General features: G+C 39.6%; 1 protein-coding gene across 1 annotated transcript in view; it reads right to left on the bottom strand.

Annotated features, from left to right (window-relative positions):
• RALYL (RALY RNA binding protein like) overlaps nucleotides 1–24,181 on the bottom strand; it is an 821,247-nt gene that overhangs the window by 117,014 nt on the left and 680,052 nt on the right. Inside the window, exon 5 of the mRNA XM_053930450.2 lies at nucleotides 7,438–7,470. Coding sequence (XP_053786425.1) covers nucleotides 7,438–7,470 — 33 coding nt within the window. The remainder of the gene's footprint in view (nucleotides 1–7,437; nucleotides 7,471–24,181) is intronic.

Below are 24,181 nucleotides of genomic sequence, written 5' to 3'. Positions count from 1 at the left end.
TACTTTGAACCCTCTAAGAAGAGTGCTGTTTTTATTGCCAGGAAAATATTTAGATAATCAAATATGACTCAATTGGAAAGTCAGCATTAGGTACATTTTGTGAAGTTAAAATAAGGTGAATTTATTCTCTCCAAGTAAGCTCAATTTTCTTTCCTTTGAGGTGAATTGATTTCAAATAAAGAAATCAAAACACTTTATTTTGCAGACTAATTTCCAGTGAGGGATTGTTTTTAGGACAGCTTTTAAAAGTATATGAGACCAAGATCTTAGTTGAAATTGCATCAACAACATTCTCTTCATGCAGTATTTCTACATATAACATATAAATAATCTAAGCCATCATTTCTATCTATATCATTCAGTAAATATACCATTTATCAGTCAGACTTCAGGTGTCAAGTCACTTGAAGAGACTTGTGTTTCTTGAAAGCAGCACTGGTGGCATAAAGGAAACAGTGGTCCTAGTATAAGTTAATACACCCATCAAAGCTTCCATTGTTTTAGATATGATTCCATAACACATCACGTCAGAGTAGTTCCTATGAGTGAGACTCTACTTATGTCAAGTTTAGTTATCTATTTTCATACATGAATATATCTATAAATTAAGACTTCCAGCAAAGATGGAGGTGTACATAGATACACTGTGCCTCCTCACACAACCAAAAGAAGGACAACAACAAATTTAAAAACAAAAAACAACCAGAACTGACAGAAAATCAAAGTGTATAGAACTACGACAACCAAGGAGTTAAAGAAGAAACATTCATCCAGACCTGTAGGAGGTGTGGAAATGGGCAGCCAGGTGGAGAGGACTTGTGGCAAGGTGGTGGCTGAAGGAGAAGGAGGTCTCACATTTGTGTGCAGATAAGTGGGGAGGAACAACTGGAGAGTGAGACAGACCACACAATCCAGGGCTCCAGTGTAGGGAAATAAAGCCTCAAGACCTCTGACTGAAAAAACATGTAGGAGTTGAGGAGGTGGGAGAAACTCCCAGCCTCACAGGAGAGTTCGTTGGAGAGACCCACATGGTTCTAGAATGTACACAAAACCACCCACCTGGGAATCAGCACCAGAAGGACCCACTTTGTTTCTGGGTAGTGGGGAAAGCAACTGAAAACCAGCAGAGAGCTGAACAAGTAGCATTATTCCCTCTCTGACCCCTCCCCCACATAAACAGTGGTGTGTGTTACCTAGACCAGGAGAATACCTAAGGCTCTGCCCCTTACTAATAACAGGCATGCTGAGACAAAAAAAAAAAAAAAAGGCCTAAATGAAAGAACAGATTAAATCTCCAGAAAAAGTCCAGTTAAGCAACAAAGAGATAGCCAACCTCTCAGATGCAGAGTTCAAAACACTGGTAATCAGGAAGCCCACAGAATTGGTTGAGTATGGTCGCAAAACAGAGGATAAAGTGAAGGCTCTGAAAAGTGAAATAAAGGAAAATGTACAGGGAACCAACAATGATGGGAAGGAAACCAGGACACAAATCAACAGTTTGGGCCAGAAGGAAAAAATAAACATTCAACTAGAACAGAATGAAGAAACAAGAATTCAAAAAATGAGGAGAGGCTTAGGAACCTCCAGGACATCTTTAAACATTCCAACATCTGAATTATAGGGGTGCCAGAAGGAGAAGAGGAAGACCAAGAAATTGAAAACTTATTGGAAAACTTAATGGAGGAGAACTTCCCTAATCTGTCAAAGGAAATAGACTTCTAGGAAGTCCAAGAAGCTCAGAGAGTCCCAAAGAAGTTACACCCAAGGAAGCACACACCAAGGCATATCATAATTACATTACTTAAGAGTAAAGATAAGGAGAGAATCTTAAAAGCAGTAAGAGAAAAGGAGACAGTTACCTGAAAAGGAGTTCCCATGAGACTATCAGCTGATTTCTCAAAGGAAACCTTAGAGGTAAGAAGGGGCTCGAAAGAGTATTCCAAGTTATGAAAGGCAAGGACTTACATCCAAGATGACTCTATCCAGCAAAGCTATCATTTAGAATGGAAGGGCAGAAGAAATGCTTCCCAAATAAGGTCAAGTTAAAGGAATTCATCACCAAGCCCTTATTATAGGAAATGTTAAAGGGACTTAACTAAGAAAAGGAAGGTGATCAAAAATATGAACAGTAAAATGACAACAAATTCACAACTATCAACAACCAAACCCCCCCAAAAAAACCCAAACAAAACCCCAAACAAAAACAAACTAAGCAAACAACTAGAACAAGAACAGAAGCACAGAAATGAAGATCACATGGAGGGTTAGTAGTGGGTAAGGGGAGGGGAGGAATTCGAGGAAAGGTACATGGAATAAGTAGCATTAAGGGTAGGTAGAAAATATAAACGGGGTGCTTAAGAATAGTATAGGAAATGTAGAAGCTGAAGAACCTATACGTATGACACCCATGGACATGAACTAAGTGGGGGGATGTGGGTGGGAGGCGGTGTGCAGTGCAAAGGGGAATAAAGGGGGGGAAAGGGGACAACTATAATAGCATAATCAATAAAATACATTAAAAAATAAAAATAAATTGGCAGTTATTTTTAAAAATGAAATCTATAAATTAGTTTGGCTAATTTACAATCATGTGATATACAGGGATCATAAATCCCCCAGAGTTTCTAAAGGACTTCTCATGAAACTTTTATTTTAAAAATAATTAAGTAGTGAAGATTGTTATGGCTAAAAGTTTAGGGGTGCAGCTAGGTTATTTAACCAATATTATTTAAGTTACAATTTTGACACCATTTTATCTTAAATACACATGGAGCCTGCATGACATCAGATTCATGACTGGGTTGAATTAATTTAATGACTAAGTAGTGTTTCCTCTCTCTCTCTCTCTCCATATGTGTGTGTGTGTGTGTGTGTACATACTCACATCAAATGATAAATTGCTTTTTAGATACCTTAATTTTTGATGATCAGAGATGCCATCCAAATTTGGTGGGGGAGGTTGCTTTGAAATGGACTGTGACATTTGGCTTAATGTGACACTTTATTGTATGAACAAATGAAGTAGTAGTGGAAGTGCTGATGACACTATTTTAAAATATAATTAGCTATAAAGTCTTGCACTACTGCTTTCTTTATATGGGGAACTTAAATAAATCTATTTAACAATGCTATGTATTTTCTTCCCTCTGAGTAAGATTCTTCCTGCCTGATGTAATAGGCAATTACTTCCTTTCCTTGAGGAGAACATTTCACAGGAGAACTAAAAGTTGTTTCCATCACAATCAGCTCCACTGCTTCCTAAGACATTTTTAAATTGGAAGGACTGCGGAAGGTTGTGTTTGATGGCTCTACTGTATTTTATTATTGAGGAGCCAATGATTTCTTGCATCTGAGAAATGTGTTCTGGCACCCACACATTCAAGACTCTGCTGCTGAAGTATACACATACATGATTGATTACCCAATTAATTGGTGATATTGTATATTCCATCAAATGTAGTTTAAATGATCTTGACAGGTACAAAAGACTACCACTGACAGGTGCAGGATTACATGTCTGGTTCAAGATTTCACATGTTTTTATAGCGTTTGATGGAGTGGCAGGTTGATAAATTAAAATGACAATTGTAGCATCAGGTTTGAAAGCTTAACCACTTTTGATCACAGAAAATCTGTGCACTGGCCAGAGAAGCAGCCTTCAGGACCTTGGAAAAATAACACAAGCACTGTTGCTGAAGGAATCATTAATTTTGTGGTGGCACTGTCTGAGTCTAAAAAGTAAGAAAATGGGTTTTCAGAAGGGGAAAATGGCTTTATCCTCTTACGTCTGTTTCCCTGGAGACCTGGAGGAAATTAAAACCACACCATCAAAAATAGGCATTGAATTGGCCACTGGTGACTCCATAATGGCAGATAGGTGTGTTTAAAGCTTAGGTACAGTTTCTTGTTACCCTTCGCTTAGTTTTGACACTACATCTGGATTTCAGCACGTCCTATGGTCACCATGATCTTACAAAGTTCAACTGAAAAACCTCTAAGACATCACCCCATCACTCACTGATTCTGATATTTTTAAAGAAAATATTTTGTCAGGTATTTTCTTTGTTTTTTTACAGATTTTATTTTTTGACAAATGAAAACTGTATATATTTAAGATATACAATGTGATGCTTTTCTACACATACATATTGTGAAATTATTTCCACAATCAAGCTAATTAACCTATCCATCACCTCACATAGTTCTTTTTTGGAGGGTGAGAACACTTAAGATCTACTTTTTTAAAAGAGCAAATTTCAAGTATAAAATGCATCGCTATTAATGATAGTCACCTTGCAGTATGGTAGTTCCCAGAACTCAAAGTTTCATTGTGTAACTAAACTTTGTCTTCCCAATTCCCCCACCTCCCTGACAACCACTGTTTTACTCTCTGGTTCTGAGTTCAGCTATCTTAGATCCCACATGTGAGTGAGATCATGCAGTATTTGTCTTTCTGTGTCTGGCATCTGACTTATTTCATTTACTATAATGTCCTCCAGGTTCACCCATGTCATGACAAATGGTAGGATTTCTTTCTTTTTAAAGGCTGAATAATATTCCATTATATAAAAATAGCAATCATGCCCTCTGGTTTGGACTGAGTAGAATAGGTCTCAGAGATCAGGAGATCAGGCTTTGCTGGTCCAGGAGCCAGTGCCTCAAGAGAGATCAATATAATTATTGGTATTTGCATTCCGAGTGTGTTTTTGAATGCCTGTCGGCCAAGCTTGAAAAAGAACATATTCTGAGCTATATCAATAGAATTTTTAAATTAGTCTGAGTTAAATTATTCTAATACAGTTAAAAAATCCCAAAAAGATTTTTACCCACACAATAAATAATCATTCACATAATAAAGCCACTCATGCAAAAATTCACCCCTGTCCACTTTACTTTACCCTGCTTGGCCCTGAGCCTGACCAGTTAGCTAATGACAGGTAAGATTCCTTAAGGGAGGGATGACCTAAGACAGGCATGGTCACAAAGAGGCCCCCAGGGAAGGACTTGGGGGGCTTTGGAAAAAGAGGGTGATGGACCTTCACCCCTCAGCGTTGACATAGCCTGAGTCCTCATTCTGTCTGCAAGAAGTCTCCTAATCTCTTGGCTGCCTTACTTGCCCTTCCTGACTTAAGCCTGAAACAATGACAGAGGGTTGTGCAGTCCTGTGCTGGAAAGGGCAGAATCCCCAGGGTGATCAGGCCTAAGAAAGAATGCATAAAATCCTGTGAAACCTGCTTTGCTAATATCCTCAATTTAAATGATAAGGGTCCAAGCCTGAAATGAGTTTTGTTTCCCAAAGTTTTAAAGCCTTTTAGCTAACTGACCCTGACTCAGAATAGGGCCTCAGGGTTCTTTTTCTGTTATCTATTGTTTGATCCTTACTGTCTGACAATGACTGATGAGCTTTACCTATATTCCTGTGCAAATTGAACCCAATAAAATCCCATTGAGGAAAAGGTTCTTGGCCCTTCTCCTTTGAGAGATTAGCCACCTTTCCTCCCCAAGCAGATCATGTCTTGGTAGACTTATTCTCATCCGTGGTGGCGGGGTGGGAGGGGGGCCCTGTGGGTGGAGCCCCCCCACCCCGCATACCTAAGTCATACTAGGTCATATGTAAGTCTTATCATCATCTGCCAAGTCAGTTTTCCCATTTTGAGTATTTGCTGAGTTATAAATCATTCTTCTTTGGGGGCTTTTTTCAGGGCTCTACTACTGAGTTCTAAACTCCTGATAAGTTTAAAACAAAGATTATTGAGGGTGTGAAATAAAAAATGTGTTCAGAGTAGTTGGAGGACAGGGAATGCCTCTGAAAAACCATACTATGTGAGGCATGAAGATAAACTATTTCAGCCCCCTTGACTGGAGGGCAGGACATGCATGCATTCCAAATAAAAGACTTCTTCCATGGATGGAACTGGAGAGCATTATGCTAAGTGAAATAAGCAAGGCAATGAAAGAGAAATACCATATGATCTCACCTATAAGTGGAAACTAATCAACAAAACAAACAAGCAAGCAAAATATAACCAGAGACATTGAATTAAAGAACAATCTGACAGTAACCAGAAAGGAGGTAGGAGGGTAAAATGGGAGGAAGGGGGAAAGGGTTTTCGGGAACAACTGTAAAGGACACATGGACAAAACCAAGGCAGGGTGGAATCAGGGGAGGAAGGTGGCGATGGCTGGGGTGGGGTGAGAGTGGTGGGGCAGGGATGCACACAACTGTACTTGAACAGCAATAAAAAAAGTATTTCTTCAGGCTTAAAGATTTTTAACAATAGCATTGGATGACCAACAAAAGAAAGAAGCATGCTGTAATGATTTCTTTGGACCAGATCAACTTGACCTTCCATTTTTCATGAACTCCAATAAATCACTTGCTCCATTTTCCCCCCAGTATCCCAAACAATTATTTTGATTCCTGTGATTCAAATGGCTTTCTAAGATGCTTTTGTGAGGAGTAGAAGGGGGTAGGGTACCATGTGCTCAATGAGTGACAGAAATATTCAAAGGCCACAAACAAAGTCATAAAAGAAAATTAATGTGATTGTTCAAAAATCTAACCCCGTCCATGTTTTTGGTTATTGAGCATGAGTACAATGACTGCCTAGATGTCATTTGAAAAATAAATAAATAAATAAATAAATAAATATATATAAAATAAAATACCACATGACTTCCTCAAAGTCAGACATCACATCGCCCAACACTTTCTGAAACTTTACAACATCGACCATAATGCTGAGCATGCACAAGTCCTTTAACTGGTCATTTTAATATAGTCAAAGGATTATTGGATAGAGCTGTTAAAAACAACTTTGCTCATTCTTAATTAGTTCTAAATGTCTGAAAATTGTACATGTGTTTTTCTCAACAATATGTTATTATTAGATCATGTATTGTGACTCGGGATGATACCATCAGCTCTGTGTTCAGACAGGCTGTCATTGTGAGTGGAGTGGAGAAATAAAAGTGAAATGAGAAAAGAGAGAACAGATAGAGATTTTGGAGGTAGATTTAGAGAAAATAGGGAAACACTAAATAGAGAACACTGAAAGAAAACTGCAAAGTTAAGTAGACGGATTAGGAAACAGTGAAGGTGTAGTTCAGAGGAATTTTTAGAACCAACCTGAGCATATGTTTATATGATAATATAGATAATTACTGTCAACCCTGTTTGTTGTTTACTGAAGATACACAATTTCCATACATTCATTAGCTGAATTTCTGAGGTCACAAAACAGGTCAGGGTACATGTAACTTAAGTCTTTATAAACTGCAGATTACAATGTTGCTGGAAAAATGATGCATTCAATGATATGTTATGAATCTGAATATGGAATTAAATGATTGAAATACCATCTCAGTAAACCTTGTTAATTTGAATTAAAAATTGATTAAAGAACTGAGATTTAAAATATTTAGACATATACTCACCCAACAGATAGGAAAGGCTCCTTTGACTCAAGTCTGTGAAAAAATATTTTAAAAATATTGTAATATAACAATATACTATGCACTTAAAAATTGCTTTTGCATAAATCTGACAGAATTATTATACTTGTTGGTATAAAAATACACAATTTAGCACCAGTAAAAAGCTATCAATAATATATTAAGACCTAATCTAGACTAATTCAAATTCTAGCTGGGTTAATAGAGAGGCTAAAAAGAATGAGAGAAACTTGGTATGGGATGTAGCATTTGAAGGCTGCATTAGGATAATATTAGTCTAATTCTGATTTGCACTTTCAAAGAAGCAGCTCTTGGATTCATTGATCTTTTGTATAATTTTTAAAATCTCTACTTCCTTTATTTCTGTTCTGATCTTCATTATTTTCTTTCTCCTACTCACTTTGGGATTTGTTTGTTGTTCTTTTTCAAGTCTCTTTAAGTGTGAAGTTTGATTGTTTATTTGAGCTTTCTCTTGTTTTATTTTTTTACAGGTCTGTAATGCTTTGAATTTCCCTCTTAACATTGCTTTCCCTGTGTCCCACAGGTTTTGGGTTGTTGTTTCATGTTTCAGGTATTTTTTGATTTCTTCCTTGATCTCAGCATTGACCCATTCATGGTATAATATGTTATTTAGCTTCTATGTCTTCATGTATTTTTCAGCGTTCTTGTGATTCATTTCTAGTTTCATAGCATTGTGTTCAGAGAAGATGCTTGGTATGGTTTCAATCTTCTTAAATTTATTGAGACTTGTTTTGTGTCCTAACATGTAGTCTATACTAGAAAATGTTCCATGTGGACTTGAAAATTATGTACATTCTGCTACTTTGGGGTGAAATGTTCTGAAGATAACAATTAAATCCATTTGATCTACTGTGTAATTTAGGCCACTATCTCCTTGTTGATTTTCTGTCTGGAAGATCTGTCCATTGAAGTCACTGGGGTTTTAAAATTCCTTACTATCACTGTATTTCTGTTGATATCTACCTTTATGTCCATCAAGATTTGCTTCACATATTTAGGTGTTCCTATGTGGGGTGCACAAATGTTGAATTGTTCCTTTGATCATTATGTAGGGTTCATCTTTGGTGATAGCCTTGGTTTTAAAGTCTATTTTGTTGAATAGAAGTATTGCTACCCAAGTTTTTTTTCCATTTGTATGAAATATCATCTATCTGGATCTCTGTGGATTTTATTTTCTTATCTATTCAGCTACCCCATGTTTTTTGGTAGGAACATTTAAGCCATTTACAGTTAAGGTGATTATTGATAGATATGCATTTATGGCCATTTTATTTTTTAACTATTTTCCTATGTTTCCTTCTTCTTCTCCTTCTCCTTCTTCTTCCTTTTCTATTTTTAACAATTATTTTACTGTATTTTATTTTATTTTTTTACTATTTTTTAAATATATTTATTGATTATGCTATTACAGTTGTCCCATTTTCCTCCCTTCACTCCACTCCATCCTGCCCACCCCCTCCCTCCCACATTCCCCCCTTATAGTTTATGTCCATGGGTCATACATATAAGTTCTTTGGCTTCTACATTTCCTATACTATTCTTACCCTCCCCCTGTCTATTTTCTAACTACCATTTATGCTACTTATTCTCTGTACCTATACCCCCTCTCTCCCCCTCCCAATCCCCTGTTGATAACCCTCCATGTGATCTCCATTTCTGTGGTTCTGTTCCTGTTCTAGTTGTTGGCTTAGTTTGCTTTTGTTTTTGTTTTAGGTGTGGTTGTTAATAACTGTGAGTTTGCTGTCATTTTTACTATTCATATTTTTTATCTTTTTCTTAGATAAATCCCTTTAACATTTCATATAATAATGGCTTGGTGATGATGAACTCCTTTAACTTGACCTTATCTGAGAAGCCCTTTATCTACCCTTCCATTCTAAATGATAGCTTTGCTGGATACAGTAATCTTGGATGTAGGCCCTTGCCTTTCATGACTTGGAATACTTCTTGCCAGCCCCTTCTTGCCTCTAAGGTCTGTTTTGAGAAATCAGCTGACAGTCTTATGGGAACTCCTTTGTAGGTAACTGTGTCCTTATCCCTTGCTGCTTCTAACATTCTCTCCTTCTGTTTCATCTTAGGTAATGTAATTATGATGTGCCTTGGTGTGTTCTTCCTTGGGTCCAGCTTCTTTGGGACTCTCTGAGCTTCCTAGACTTCCTGGAAGTCTATTTCCTTTGCCAGATAAGGGAAGTTCTCCTTCATTATTTGTTCAAGTAAGTTTTCAATTTTTTGTTCTTCCTCTTCTCCTTCTGGCACCCCTATAATTCGGATGTTGGAACGTTTCAAGATGTCCTGGAGGTTCCTAAGCCTCTCCTCATTTTTCTGAATTCTTGTTTCTTCATTCTTTTCTGGTTGGATGTTTCTTCCTCCTGGTCCACACCATTGATCTGAGTCCCAGTTTCTTTCGCATCACTATTGGTTCCCTGTACATTTTCCTTTGTTTCTCTTAGCATAGCCTTCATTTGTTCATCTAGTTTGTGACCAAATTCAACCAATTCTGTGAGCATCCTAATTACCAGTGTTTTGAACTGTGCATCTGATAGGTTGGCTATCTGTTCGCTGCTTAGTTGAATTATTTCTGGGGCTTTGATCTGTTCTTTCATTTGGGCCTCTTTTTTGTCTCCGCACGCCTGTTACATCAAGGGGGCAGAGCCTTAGGTGTTCACCACGGTGGGGTTCGCTGTGCTGGGACTCTGTATGTGGGGGAGGGGCTGAGAGGGAGCAATGGAGCCTGCTCCGCTCTCTGTAGGATTTCAGTCACTCCCTCTGCTACCCACAATTAAATTGGGCCCCTCTAGTCCTGATTCCCGAGTGGGTGGGCTTGTGCACGCTCTAGGCCCCTGTGGGTCTCTCCAACGAACTCTCCTGTGAGTATGGGAGTTTCTCCTGCTGCCTCCTCAACCCCCACAGGTGTTTTCAATCAGAGGTTTGAGGCTTTATATACCGGCGCTGGAGCCCTGGGTGTCATGGTCCGCTTTGCTCCCCTGCCCGTTCCTCCTGGTTTATCCATGAGTGAATGTGGGGCTGCAGGGGCTGCTAGCGGTCTCACTGCCTGCCCTGTTCTCTCCACAATCCGCCAGTCTCTGGGTCCGGTCGCGAGTCCCGTCTGCCTGGATGCCCGTCTCCGCCCTCCTACAGGTCTGGATGAATGTTTCTTCTTTATCTCCTTGGTTTTCAGACTTCCGTGTGGTTCGATTTTCTGTCAGTTCTGGTTGTTTTTTGTTTTTAAATTGTTGTTGTCCTTTTGGTTGTGCGAGGAGGCGCAGTGTGTCTACCTATGCCTCCATCTTGGTTTCCTCCTTCTTCCTCTTTTTAAAGCAAGGGTGTCAAACTCATTTTCACAGGGGGCCATTTGAGCTTAGAGGTTGCCGTCAGAGGGCCAAAATAATTTTAGGGCTGAATAAATGTAACTACTTCTTAACTGTTAAGCAGTTGAAATTACATTCAGCCCTTTGAAGGCAACCCCAAGGCTAATGTGGCCCCTGGTGAAAATAAGTTTGACACCTCTGTCTTAAAGTAACTTTTTTAACATTTGTGGCAGCACTGATTTGGTGTTAACAAAGTCCTTTAGCTTTTTCTTTTCTGGGAAGCTCTATTTGTCCTTCAGTTGTAAATGATAGCCTTGTTGGGTAAAGTATCCTTGGTTGTAGGTCCCTGCTTTTTTTCACCTTGAATATTTCATGCCAATCCCTTGTGACCTGAAATGTTTTTGTTGAGAAATGAGATGACGGTCTAATTGGAGCTTATTTGTAGGTAACTAACTAGTTTTTTCTTTCAGCTTTTAGGATTCTCTCCTTGTCTTTAAGCTTTGCCAATTTATTTATGATGTGTCTTGGTGTAGGCCTTTTTGGGTCTATCTTGTCTGGGACTCTGAGCTTCTTGGACTTGTGTGTCTTGTTCCTTCACCAGATTAGGGAAGTTTTCAGTCATTATTTCTTCAGATAGGTTTTTGATCCCTTGCTCATTCTCCTCTCCATCTGATATTCCCATGATGCGGATGTTGTTACACTTCATGTTCTCCCAGAGCTTTCTTAAGCTTTCCTCCATTTTTTAAAATTGTTTTCTTTTTGTTGCTCTGCTTGGGTGTTTTTTTCCCCCACCTTTTCTTCCAAATCACTGATACAATCCTCTGCTTCAGATATTGCATTCTTTACTTATGATTTTTTTTAATTGTTTCTTTCTTTTTTCGGTATACTTATAGTCATTACTCAACTATATATCTGATGAATTGCTTGCCTCCATTTCTTTTGGTTCTTCTTTTGGGGAAGTCTCTTATTCTTTCATTTGTGGCTGTTTCTTTGTCTTCCCATTTTGGCTGCTTCTTTGTACTTGTTTCTTTGTGTTAGGTATAACTGCAAAAACTCCACTGTAGTCCTCTGACAGATGCTGCCTGTGACTGGCCCTGGGTAACCTGTTTGGAGGTTAAGCCATAACCAAAGCTTGTGGCTCCCCCTGCTGGGGCTGCATGCATGCAGAAAGGACCAGGCTGTGCATCAATACCACCTTTTACCAGCACCAGGCCTGGGGGAGGGTCAGGTAAAGTCTCAGAGCTCCCAAGGATCCGCCTTTAGTCTTAGACTTAATCATCGATCTAGTCTCCAGGTCTACTCAGCAGCTTGGCTGAAGTGTCCAAAAGTGGGATGAGAGGAATTTCTGTGGGCAGGGATATTGCTTCCTCTCAGGGTGATGCCACTTAGAAGGGAGTTCTCTGTCTGAAAAAGATGGCTTCTTCAGTATGGGGAATGACTCAGCACGGGGATCCCAGTGACTGTTTCTTCAGTTTTCTCCCCAGAGCCACCAAAACCAGACTTTCCTCATGCATCTCTAGTCCACTCTGCCCTCCTTCTGGTGGAGGCCAGGGTAAGTGGCTGCAAATGAGATTTTGTGCATTGGCGCTTTAGGAGGCTCTTGGTATCTCTCTTTCTTCCTGGCAGACAGAAACCCCTCTTCTTTTCACAGCTGGATGTTATTAGTGTTCCTTTCCCATTTCTGGTGCTGTAGGCTGGAGAGCTCAACTTGGGGTTTAGACCCCACACTTCTCAGGGGTACCTTACCCACAGCCACTAAAATATCCCTCTGGCACTTTAGCTGCTGCCTGTAGGAGCCCAGCCAGTCCTCTCATGCCTCCTCTGCACTCCCTACCACCTCATTGTGGTGAAGTAGTTTCTTTCCTCTGTTCTTGGTTATAAGGCTTCCCTCCAGCTAGTCTTTAGTTGGTTATTCAGGATGGTTTTTCTATAATTTAGTTTAATTACATTTTGGCCCTGGGAGGAGGTCAGTGTAGCTTTCAATTACTTCACCATCTTAAAATCCCCCACAGTCTCTATATTTACTTATTTTCTGTTTTTTACAATGTGTTTTGTAGAAGTTTTTATATATCTATTTGTAGTTATTAGAATATTAAAGTTTATAATGCAGTTGGCTACATATTAATTGAATAATTTATTTCCAGTAAGTCTTTCAGTATGAAGATCTAAACATCATGACATTCCTGGTCACTTAGTGACAACAACACCACCAAGGGCAGGAGGAGTCAGGTCACAGATGATGGTCTTCTTGCCTCCTTGCATCTCCTAAGAACCAGGTTTTTTTTGTAGCTCTCACATATTAAGGGAGAATCTAATTCCAATGTCTCTGCTGGGTTGTGGCATCTTGAGCAAGCCACTTAATAAATATTCTAGGGCTTACTTTTCTCACTATGAAATAAGGTAGGATTGCATCCAGTGAATTTCCTTTGTTCATAAAGTAAATATATACTCTTTGAAAAAGGTAAGTCAATCAGAAAAGCATCCCCTTCTAAATATTTCCTAATTAATAGTTAAGGAGACCAGTTGGTAGGTGTATATATTGGCCACTTTATTTTCATGTTTCTTGTCATACGATTATAGGTTAAATGTAGGCAAATATTGAAGATATTTATCTAAATATCTATTTAGATTTTTATCTAAATCCTGATGCTTAAGATTTTTAAAAAAGTCTTCATGTTTTAAAATATCTTGTTTATATATATGTCACCACCCCTGTAGGGTAAGTGGAGACAGTCTGGCTTCCTCACCTAGGTGTCAGGGTAGCTAAGGGAAGCAGTGTTCCTATAGCCTTGGAGGCACCTGATGACTAGTGTTCTCATAGCCTTGAGACTGGGTCTGATAAACTGTTCCCATAACATGAAGTGGGCTTGCATGTGAAGAATTATGTCATGTTATGTAATGTTCTGGCATCTTGACGGCTTTGTTCCCCTCTAGTACTTAAACATGTAGAGACTCCCTGCTGGGGGCAATGACAATGAGAGACACACAAGGGGACAGGTGCCATGATGGGTGCCACGCTGGGGAATAAGGGCCATGACATTAGACATTCAGATAGACATACAGATTGCAGCATGTGTCGCTCTCCCACCTGTGAATAAAGGCATGCCAGACATCCCAGTGGCTCCATGAATATTCCGTCTGCATGAATACCATGAACCTGCCTGGCCATGAAGGGTAGCAACATAACCCCTCTTGACAATTTCAATAACCATATGATGATGCCCAAACTTATAGTTGTCATGTGAAAGCTCTTCACAAACCCCAAGTTTCCATGTTGTTCGTTATTTCTTCTCTTACCAACCACTTTATTGCAGGAAATTTCTCTACTTATTGTTCAAACAAATTTGGCTTAGCTTTGAGTTGGTGTCTTTAGCATTCCATTTCTATATAAGTACTGATTTTTTCCCTTGCTTTCCCTATGTATGATCTATTTATCTTTTGAGTTTCTCCAACACCTTCTTAAAGCCAATCTTGACACCTTTATCTTATGGGGATAAGCCTGTCTGTGCTTCTGTTACTTTTATTTCCATCACTATGACATATTCTCAGGACAAGAGTCCTGGATTAAAAGGTTAACTGAGAGTTCTGTAAAAACTGGTAAGAATATTAAACATGCCTCTCTGCTTAGACAAGAAGCTCCTGACAGTTTTGTGTTAAGCCTTCTAATAGGCCCAGGTCAGGGAGCTTGCTGGCACTCTGTGAGCTGAACAGAAAGAAAAGATAATTGTCCAGTGAAGACAAGCCCCAGGTGCCAGGACTCAGCACTTTTCAGTGGTGACATAGAACTGAAAGTCTTAGTGAGAAGCCATCACCAGGACATCCTACCTTATATGTCATCCTGAGAAATGTGACAAGTGACCCACATTGAATGATGCTCTGCTCTGTAACCAACTGCTCAGCTATGGTTCATTACATAAAGTCAGTTTCCATAGCCTTAAGACAATTCAGAGATTTTTACAGTTTTCTCATTGTTATATAGCAAACATCATAGCTAACTCAAGGGGCTGTTGTGAAGAACATGAGTATGTATTCAGAACAATCTGAAGGGTTCCTGGCACAGAGCCAGTCAGGATGGCCACAACTGTACCAAAGATGGGTCATAACTCCAAGAACTGAAATGACTGGGACATAGGAAAAACTCACTTTTGTTATTTTAGTCCTGAAAAGTGAAAAGAATAAGTAAAAGAAGAAAACTACTGGGAGGAACATCCCTTTGGAGAAAAATTTTCATCAATTTAAGCCTTAGAAACAGATGATTACATTGCAATATGTCCAGAGAGGACCTTTCTGAGTTTTTAATAAGGTAATTGTTTTGTGAAGAAAATAATTGTTTTTATCTTTCCTAAGATTTACTTTTAATAGGAAATAGGTAATGAATTTAATAATACTTCAGTCAAGATCCACTATAATTATGAGTAGAATAACATGAATAAACCATAGCCTTCCAAAAAATAGGCACAGTAGAGAAATAAAATAGAATACAAAATTAAGATCAATATTTTGGACTAAGAGATTTATAGTATTATGTATTTAACTACAATGAAAAACTAAGCTGTATTTACTGAGACCCAGGCATTACTCAAAATGCTTTATAAACACTGATTTATTTAAGCATCATGATACTCTCAGAGGTGGATTTCATTGTACAGATGAGGACACTGATACTGAAAGATACTAAGTGTCTTGCCCAAGGTCACAGAGTTAAAAGGTGGTGGAGACAGAATTTGAATTTAGGTATTCTGGTCCCAAAGTTCGTGGGCTCATGTCTCGTGTGGTACATTGCATCTAACCAATGTGTTTTGCTTATTTTGTTTACATGTTCTCGATGACATTGCTATATGTCTTCTTTTCATTCTTTTGTAATTCTATTGAGAGATCTTATCTGATTTCAAATGTTTCCAACATTCTGGATGTTTCCAAACTTCCATCTCTGGCATTACTCCATTTATGAAGCGTGTCTACATATGCCTCTCAACACATCCCAAAGTAAATTCCTTGCCTACATCCTTCAATGTTCTCTTTACCCCATACTCAATGGCATCATTAGCCACTCAGGTGACCAAGCTAGAAAGAGTAGAATGTTTCTCATTAACTCCTTGCCAATAACACTCACATACATCAGACTCCCCTAATTCCATTGTTTCCACTGCCAAAGTCCTTTCTGGTCAACCTCTCAGTTCCTATCATTGCAGTCCACATGATCATCATATTTCATGTGGGCTGTTAGAGTCATCTCTCCAGTGACCTTCCTTCAACAGTGTGTCCTCAAAGCAGCTGCAGGTATTAATAGCAGAACCATCCCTGAGATGGTGTCCAGGTCATGGTGAGTTAACACTTAGCCACCCAATTGCTTGTTACATAGGGAATATCCAACACCCTGTTTCACAAAAAGCTTAACAAGCCTTTTTGAGGATTATAGGAACCATATTTTGATGTACAAAGTTTAGTTTCCATTTCATCATTAACAATTTATAGTCTAAACACATCTCTATGACATTTTCATCATTTCAAGACCTTGTGACTTAAACACACTTTTTTCCCCCAGGTACTTGCTAAATGTGATCAAAAGATGATAATTTTGATCAAAGAGAAGCCCTTGTGATTCTTGGATGTATTCCTTTACTGAGCATTTTGCATATTAAAACATCTCACAATTCTATCAGTATCCTTAAAAATTCATTTATTGCTAAAAATTAAAACAAGTAAAAGTCTTTCTTGTGTATAGGGACAGGCTATTCATAGATAACTGTAGATGAATTTTTTGACATCCAGTGAAAATTAGAATCTGTCTTTTGAATCTCCTTCCCTCATCTGAGGAGAAAAAAACAAAAGCAAAAGCAAAATCAACCCTGGCTTCTACTGTAAGGAGCAAGGAACCTGTGAGAAGGACAAGTTTCTCTGGTGCTCGTTGTGTAGAGCATCACTGGCCAGTATGGGCACTGCATTCCCACCTGCCCAAGGAAGTATGAGTATGATTCAGTGACCAAGAGTTCAGTTACAGAACAGTCTCTGGGAATGTAAAGTACAGCATGAGGAACAGAGTCAATAAAATCATAATAACTATGCATGCAGCCAGGGGAGTACTAGAAATATGAAGGAGCTCTGTAAAATACACAATTGTCTAACTACTACGCTGTACATCTGAAACCAAGACAGAATAATATTGAATGTAAACTATAATATTAAAAAAAGATGCTTTGTTCACTGTCCATGATCAGGCACTTTGAGGGCATTCTTGTGGCAGGTAGAGCCCTTTTCCAGGGGCAGCTGCCTACAAGGGTGCAGTGTTAAAGTAGATGTCCAAGGATTACCCCAACTGTAGCTTTTTATGGTATCCTGTCAACCACATTGAGAAGTTTGTGGCAAGGCAGGGTTCTGGGAAGACCATGGGAGCAATCATTTCCTTAAAAGTTTGTATGCTCTGAAGCTGAGAGGTCAAAAAGATTTTAATTTTTGTATCAATTTCTAACTAATTGATGCTGGCTTCTGGGAACAATGTGTTGACAAGAATTTTAAAACCTACTCAGGCCCACAGGTGTAAGAGGGCTGTAATTAACCCATGTCTGCCTCACAGATACAAAAGCAAAGGACAAGAATGTGTATTTACCAATTCTGAGCTGATGGATGCTACAGAAATTTGCTCCAACTTACAAAAGGAATAGAGAGGGATAAAGTCTGCAGGAGAAGCTAGATTTCTAGGCATATAGTTCATCTGCCAATGTGTGTGAATCATATTGTATATTTAATGCCTCATATAATAGCTAATATTAGGAATTTAACAAGCTTGTCTAAGCATTTTAGCACATTCAATACTCATAATCTCCCTGTGATGTTGGTGTCATTATTGTCTCTATTTTTTACATAGGAAACAGGCAGAGAGGGGTTGAGTAACTTTTCCAAGACTTTAAGGCTACAAAGTCATATCGGAAGATGATTACTCAGGAAGTCTGATTAAGACCTTGGTTTCTTAATATTATAGTATATTTGGAACATTTTCCTGTATGTTATTTGTTAGTCATTCAAAGAATATCAGAGTCACCTCAAAGCTAAGGATTTGCCCACAACAGATTCCATTTCTCTGGAGGAAAAGCAGCTTCCTTTCCATTTCCTGGGATGCCTTTTCCAAGGGCTTGTGTTGCTCAGCTGAATTGTCTGCTTCCAGCTCTCACCAGACCCCCAGGAAAGTTTCATTTGCCGTCACCACTAAGTTCCCCACTCCAGCAACAGGTTAAACAGGTGAATTACAGCTGAGGTGTTGAGAGAATTTTGGGGTGGTGCTGACCCTCACAGTCACAAATCTCCCACACTGGAAACGGAGGCTGTGGAACTCATCTCCCATGTACTCTTCCAATTTTCCTGGGAATGAAATGCAGCTAGAGGAATGGATGTGAAGGAAAGAGAAGACCCTCCTGGCAAGAAAAATCCCTTAGCACTGTCAGATTCCCCAGGAAGACTAGAGACTTAGTCCAACAGCCCAGGGGCATGGCCAGGGTAGGGGTGGCCAGGACAGAGGACAAAGTCTCCCTTGCTGTGCTGTGACTCCAGAAGCAATGTCACCACCCCTCACACTGGAAGGGGACACACACAACTCTGCTCACCTTTCCATTCAATAAGAGAAATGATTTTCAAAAAAAAGAACTTTTAAATTCAATTATTTGCACATTAGTGAATTTGCTCATGTCAGTTCCAACCCTGTATGGTGAAAGGAAGTAAATTTATGACACACTAGCCAGTGGCTGCTCAGCTGTCTCTTTCCCTTGTCTCAGGTTGTTCTTGGCTAATAGCTGGTAAATCCAGTGGAAACCTGGAACCTGCCAAGAGCACTGACAGAGGAAGCAGGTCATCAGTCAGTCATCCCATTTCAGATTTCAATCCACAGTCCTGCTCTCTGAAGAATCCTGAGGTCATTTACTTTGTTCCCCTCCACTATAAGGCATCAGAATCAACACAATCCTGTGCAGTCTTCTGATGGCCAGTGGTAATATGTCGTGCAGTGTGAATGGTGCTAAATGACATAAAATATGTATTCATAGGGCAGCCCTGGTAAATTGAGATGAGCAGTTGACTTTTGTCCTCACCGCCTTCCCTCAACCCCTCCCACATCCACACCTTATACCCATGCCCCACACTCACACCTGTTTAGGTCCAAGGTGCAACCATTCTTTCCTCCACGTTCTCTCTTTTTTTCCATTCTTTTTAAAGTATATTTTATTGATTATGCTATTACAGTTTTCCCAATTTCTCCCCCTCTATCACCTTCCCCCTGTACCCCCAACCCTCCAGCATTCCCCCCACCTTGTTCACATCCATGGATTGTACATATAAGTTCTTTGAGTTCCCTGTTTCCTACCATTTTTGATCTCTCCCCATCAATTTTATGCCTACTAATTATGCTTCTTCTTTCCTGTACCTTTATCCTCTATTCCTCCCTTCCCCCTCCCCACTGAAATCTCTCCATGTAATGCCCATTTCTATGATTCTATTCCAGTTCTTGTTTGCCTAGTTTTTGTTTTCATTGTTTTTCTTTTCATTTGTTGAAATGAAACAAATTTGTTGATAGTTTGAGTTTGGTGTCATTTTACTGTTCATATTTTTGATCTTCTTTTCTTAGATAAGTCCCTTTAACATTTCATATAATAAGGGCTTGGTGATGATGAACTCCTTTAACTTGACTTTATCTGGGAAGCATTTTACCTGATCTTCTTTTCTAAATAATAGCTTTGCTGGATAGACTAATCTTGGATGTAGGTCCTTGCCTTTCATGACTTCAAATACTTCTTTCCAGCACCTTCTTGCCTACAAAGTTTCTTTTGAGAAATCAGCTGATAGCCTATGGTCACTCCTTTGTAGATAACTCTCTCCTTTCCTCTTGCTTCTTTTAGGATTCTCTATTTATATTTAATCTCAGGTAACTTAATGATGATGTGACTTGGTGTGTTCCTCTTTGGGTCTAACTTCTTTGGGACTCTCTGAGCTTCCTGGACTTCCTGGAAGTCTATTTCCTTCTCCAGATTGGGGAAGTTTTCCTTCATTATTTGTTCAAATAAGTTTTCAATTTCTTGCTATTGTTCTTCTCCTTCTGGCACCCCTATAATTCAGATATTGGAATGTTTCAGATTGTTCCAGAGATTCCTCAGCCCCTCCTCATTTTTTTGAATTCTTGTTTCTTCATTCTGTTCTGATTGAATGTTTATTTCTTCCTTTTGTTCAAAATCATTGCTTTGAGTCTTGGTTTCCTTCCTGTCACTGTTGGTTCCCTGAATATTTTGCTTTATTTCAGTTTGTATATCCTTCATTTGTTCTTTCATTTTTCGACCAAGCTCAATCAGTTCTGTGAGCATTTTGATTACCAGGGCTTTAAATTCTCCATCAGATAGGATGGCTATCTCCTCAACACTTAGCATTCTTTCTGAAGCTTTTCTCTATTCCTTTAATTTGGGCCATCTTTCTTTGTCTTGGTGCCCCAGTCTGGTTGTTCTGGTTGACTGTTTCTTTAATTTCTTGGTTGTCAAAGCTCCATGCAGTTTTATTTTCTGGGACTTCTGGTTGATTATTGATTTTAGTTTGGTTGTTATTCTCATTTTGGTTGTGCGAAGAAGCAAAGAATTTTTGCCTATGCCTCCATCTTGGCTGGAATTCTCTTCTTCGTTCTCTTAGTGAAACACATGAAAACTGGTTAACCTAAGATGTAGTTAATGTCTAATACAGGCTTGGAAACAACTCACTTTTGCATATGTCTTGCTTTACTGTACTGCTGACCCCTTCCTAGTGACACATGTGACTAACAAATTAATATCCTGCCCAAGTTCCTGTCTGGGTAACCTCAGCCCCTTTCAGACCCAGAATCTTTTACCCACACCTAATGCCCCTATCCAGATTTTTTGAAAAATTAAATCCTGGAACTAAAAGTCAGAATTTAATGACTTCAACAGCCACATGCTAACAAAATTATGTGATGCTGATCACCTTCCTGGATTGCTCTTTATTACCACTTCCAGGGCATGTTGAGAGCTCAACAAGATTGGTGAGTGGCTGCATGTTAGTGTCCCTCTACCCCTGTAGTTACAGGTGTCTCACAAGAGCGTGGGTTTGTAATTCTATGATCCATTCCCGTCTGGGCTGCTCCCTAAGTTAGCTGTGGGGCATTGAGCATGAGCCATGACCCCAAACCTGATAGATATAATCTTATCAAAGTCTCCAATCCTGAGAGTGAATTCACAATTTACAATACCAAGATAAATTGCTAGTTAACATGAACTTTGGAGACTGCTTGACCCAATTAATTACTTCTTTCTTCAAACACTTTTGTCACTGGGTTTCATATTACTCACTTTACCTACCTCTTTAGTCATCTTCTTGCACTTTTGCTAGTTCCTGACTTCAAATACCAGTGTGCACTACAGCTCAGTCCTTTGATTTCTTCCCTTTCTCTTTTGAATTACTCCATTTGAGTTTATTCTCCTCCAGTCTTGTGGCTGCTAGTACCAACCACTAGCTGGTGACTCACAAATGAGCATGTCCAGTCCTACTGTTCCCCTGAACTCCAGGCTGTGTCAACTCTTGTCTTGATGTCTCCATTCAGCTATCTAACAGATATCTTGACTTTCACATGTTCAAAAGCTGAACTCCTCATTTCCACCTCTCACCTGGCCTGCTCCAACTTTCACTGCAAGTACTGCTCATCCCATGTAATTGCATCTTCATATATTCAGATGCTTGGTCCCCAAACCTTGGAGATACCTGTGGTGGACAGTCCAGCCATAATGAATTCCTTCCCTCCACCGATCCAGAGGTGGAGTCCGTGTGCCCTCATCTTGTACCTGGACTAGACTTGTAACTTGCCCTCAAATGTGACATTGTGGAACTTCCACCCTAGGTTTTCGGAGGGCAGGCAGCTGCTTCTTCTTTAATCCAGTCAGTATGTAAAACTGATCACTCTGAGACCACTATGCTGTGAGGGCATTGAAGCTAACCACGTGGAGAGACCATGCAGAGAGAGATGCTTGGCCCAGAGCTGTTCCAGGCAGTCCTCACTGGGGCACCTGACATGTCACCACTGGGGCACCTGAGGTGTCACCCTGGAGACAGTGTTGGACACTCCACAGAGCACAACTGCCCAACCAAACCCAGCCCAGGCTGCTGGACAGGACAAAAAGGAAGGTTTATTTTTAAGCCAGTAAATTTCATCAACAGTAGGTAATATCCTTAACCTTGTTCTTTCTCTCACATCCACATCCCATCTGTCAGCAAGTTTGTTGGCTCTATTTTCAAAACACATCCATGACATAACCACCAGTTTCACCACAGCCACTACCTGAGTCACCATCACCTCCTACCTGTTTTCCCCTTTTCCTCCCTGTTCTTTCCTAACCTATTCTCAACACAGAGCTCAAATGACTTCTAAAATGTATGTCCTGCCACAGTACTATTTTGCTTAAAACCTTCCAAAGGCTCCCCATTTCACTGTAGTGAAAGCTGAAGTACTTTGTTTGTCCATAAGGTTTTACATGGTCTGATACCCCCATTATATCTCTACCATCTCTTGCTCACTTCCTCCAGTTCCCCAGCTTTTCCTGACTCACCTTCAGAAATACTGGCCTCCTGCTTTTTATTAAACATGTGGGTATTCCTCTGCTTTAGGAACTTTTTGCCCATAGTCCCTCTGTTTAACACCTCCTACCTTCTCACAGATGCCTAAGTTAATTGTTTTGTTTTGTTTATTATCACTTACCTCACACTTGAAGGCAAGGTCAGGAATTCTTATTCATTTTGTTAACTGGTGTAGCCTCAGTGCCCAGAACAATGTCCAGTAGGTGCTTAATAATTGATAAGTGACTAGTCACTGATTCTCTGTTTTCTTCTCCATCAGATCCACAGAGAATCTAATACAGGCTGAGTGTGGTCAATCCCTGAGCCAGCACTGTTAATAGAGGCTTAAAGTTAAGTTATCCTTGTGGGTTTAGATTGTGTAGTCCACTCAGAATTGCTGAGACAGAAATTATTCTCTAAGTCACCAGCTCCTCCACAGAGCCTCCAGGCTGACCCCAAGAGACCTTTGTTTCTCCTTCTACTAATTTGTTGTTGTTTTCTCTCTACCAATTTCTGTTGCCTCAGCTCCTAGTAGGTTCTAACGGTTGCCATCCCAAGATCTGTCATGCAGAGCAGTTGACCAGGTTTCCTGGCTGCCTTCCCAGCCTTTTTCACTCAAATTGAAGGCCTGGAGCTTTGTTTTGAATCTGGATCTAGAGCAAGGGACCTGGAACTCACTAACTAGCCCTGTGATGGCAACTCTCTCCAACTAGACTGAGTTCAGACTGTCTAATACCTGGTTACCCACCTACACATAACACCATTTTCCTTGCTTTTGTTTCTTTGGTATCACATTGTAAATATAATTCCCTCTAAATATATTTCCAATATTGAGTTGAGGTCATAAAGAGTTCGAAAAATGAGGGAAGGACAACCTTCAGTATGGTTTTGTGAACGTCACCCCAATAAATTCAATAAAAAGACATAAGCATAAATAAACAAGATATTTTCAGAGGTGAAAAAAAGGAAATTAGAAGTTAAAACGCCACTCAAATTCTTCTATAATTTTCACTATGTTACAATAATGTCTTCAACTTGATGTCATGGACAATTTTAGGAAGAAAAGTCTTAAAGTGCCTCTAACAGCTGCTCAGCAATCCAACTCAAAATGCTATTTCACACATGACTTCTGTATTTCATGGGTTATCCTCTATTTCCATTTCAAACTGAGCTATTGTTTGTTGTACTGCTTTCTTAAAAATCACATTCTGATCCATTTACTGTCCTCAGACTCCTCAGCATGGCTTGTTCTGCAGCCATATATTATCACTGCTAAGAGTTGAGGACATAGCCCTGTCCCTCTTTCCCAGTCACATGCATGCCCTGTCCATTATGCTCTTTCAAAGCAGCAGTGGCAAAAAACTGAGCTTTTGATGCAATGGAGGGCAGTTACTCTGGGGCAAGTGCCACTGTCATTAATGACTCACTAATCTGTAGTCAGACCTGCTATCACCCTATGTTTCTGATTACTTATTTTATTGCACAACTTAAAGGCTCATGAATTTTGACTTTTTCATTTTTGAAGATTAGATGATGTCAGCTGCTCCCCCTCCCCCTCCCCCTGGCCCTGAGCTCCTGAGCCTGTTATGTGGTGACTGACAGTGACTGCTTCTCCACACACGGCTGCTGTACCTGTGAGACTCATGTTAATAAAGTTGCCCTTTCAGGAAATCGACTTTCCTAATAACCATGGTGACTAAAGGAGTGTAGCACTTAGATGAAGGGCTATATTTGTTTAGCTGGTTTGTACAATAAGCACAAAAAATCCTCATTGTTTCCTGCATGAGTGCTTTTCTGGGATGTTTATC

The sequence above is a fragment of the Desmodus rotundus genome, chromosome 8 (genome assembly GCF_022682495.2).
Source record: "Desmodus rotundus isolate HL8 chromosome 8, HLdesRot8A.1, whole genome shotgun sequence".
NCBI classification, from domain to species: Eukaryota; Metazoa; Chordata; class Mammalia; order Chiroptera; family Phyllostomidae; genus Desmodus; species Desmodus rotundus.
This window is presented reverse-complemented; position numbering and strand designations above follow the sequence as displayed.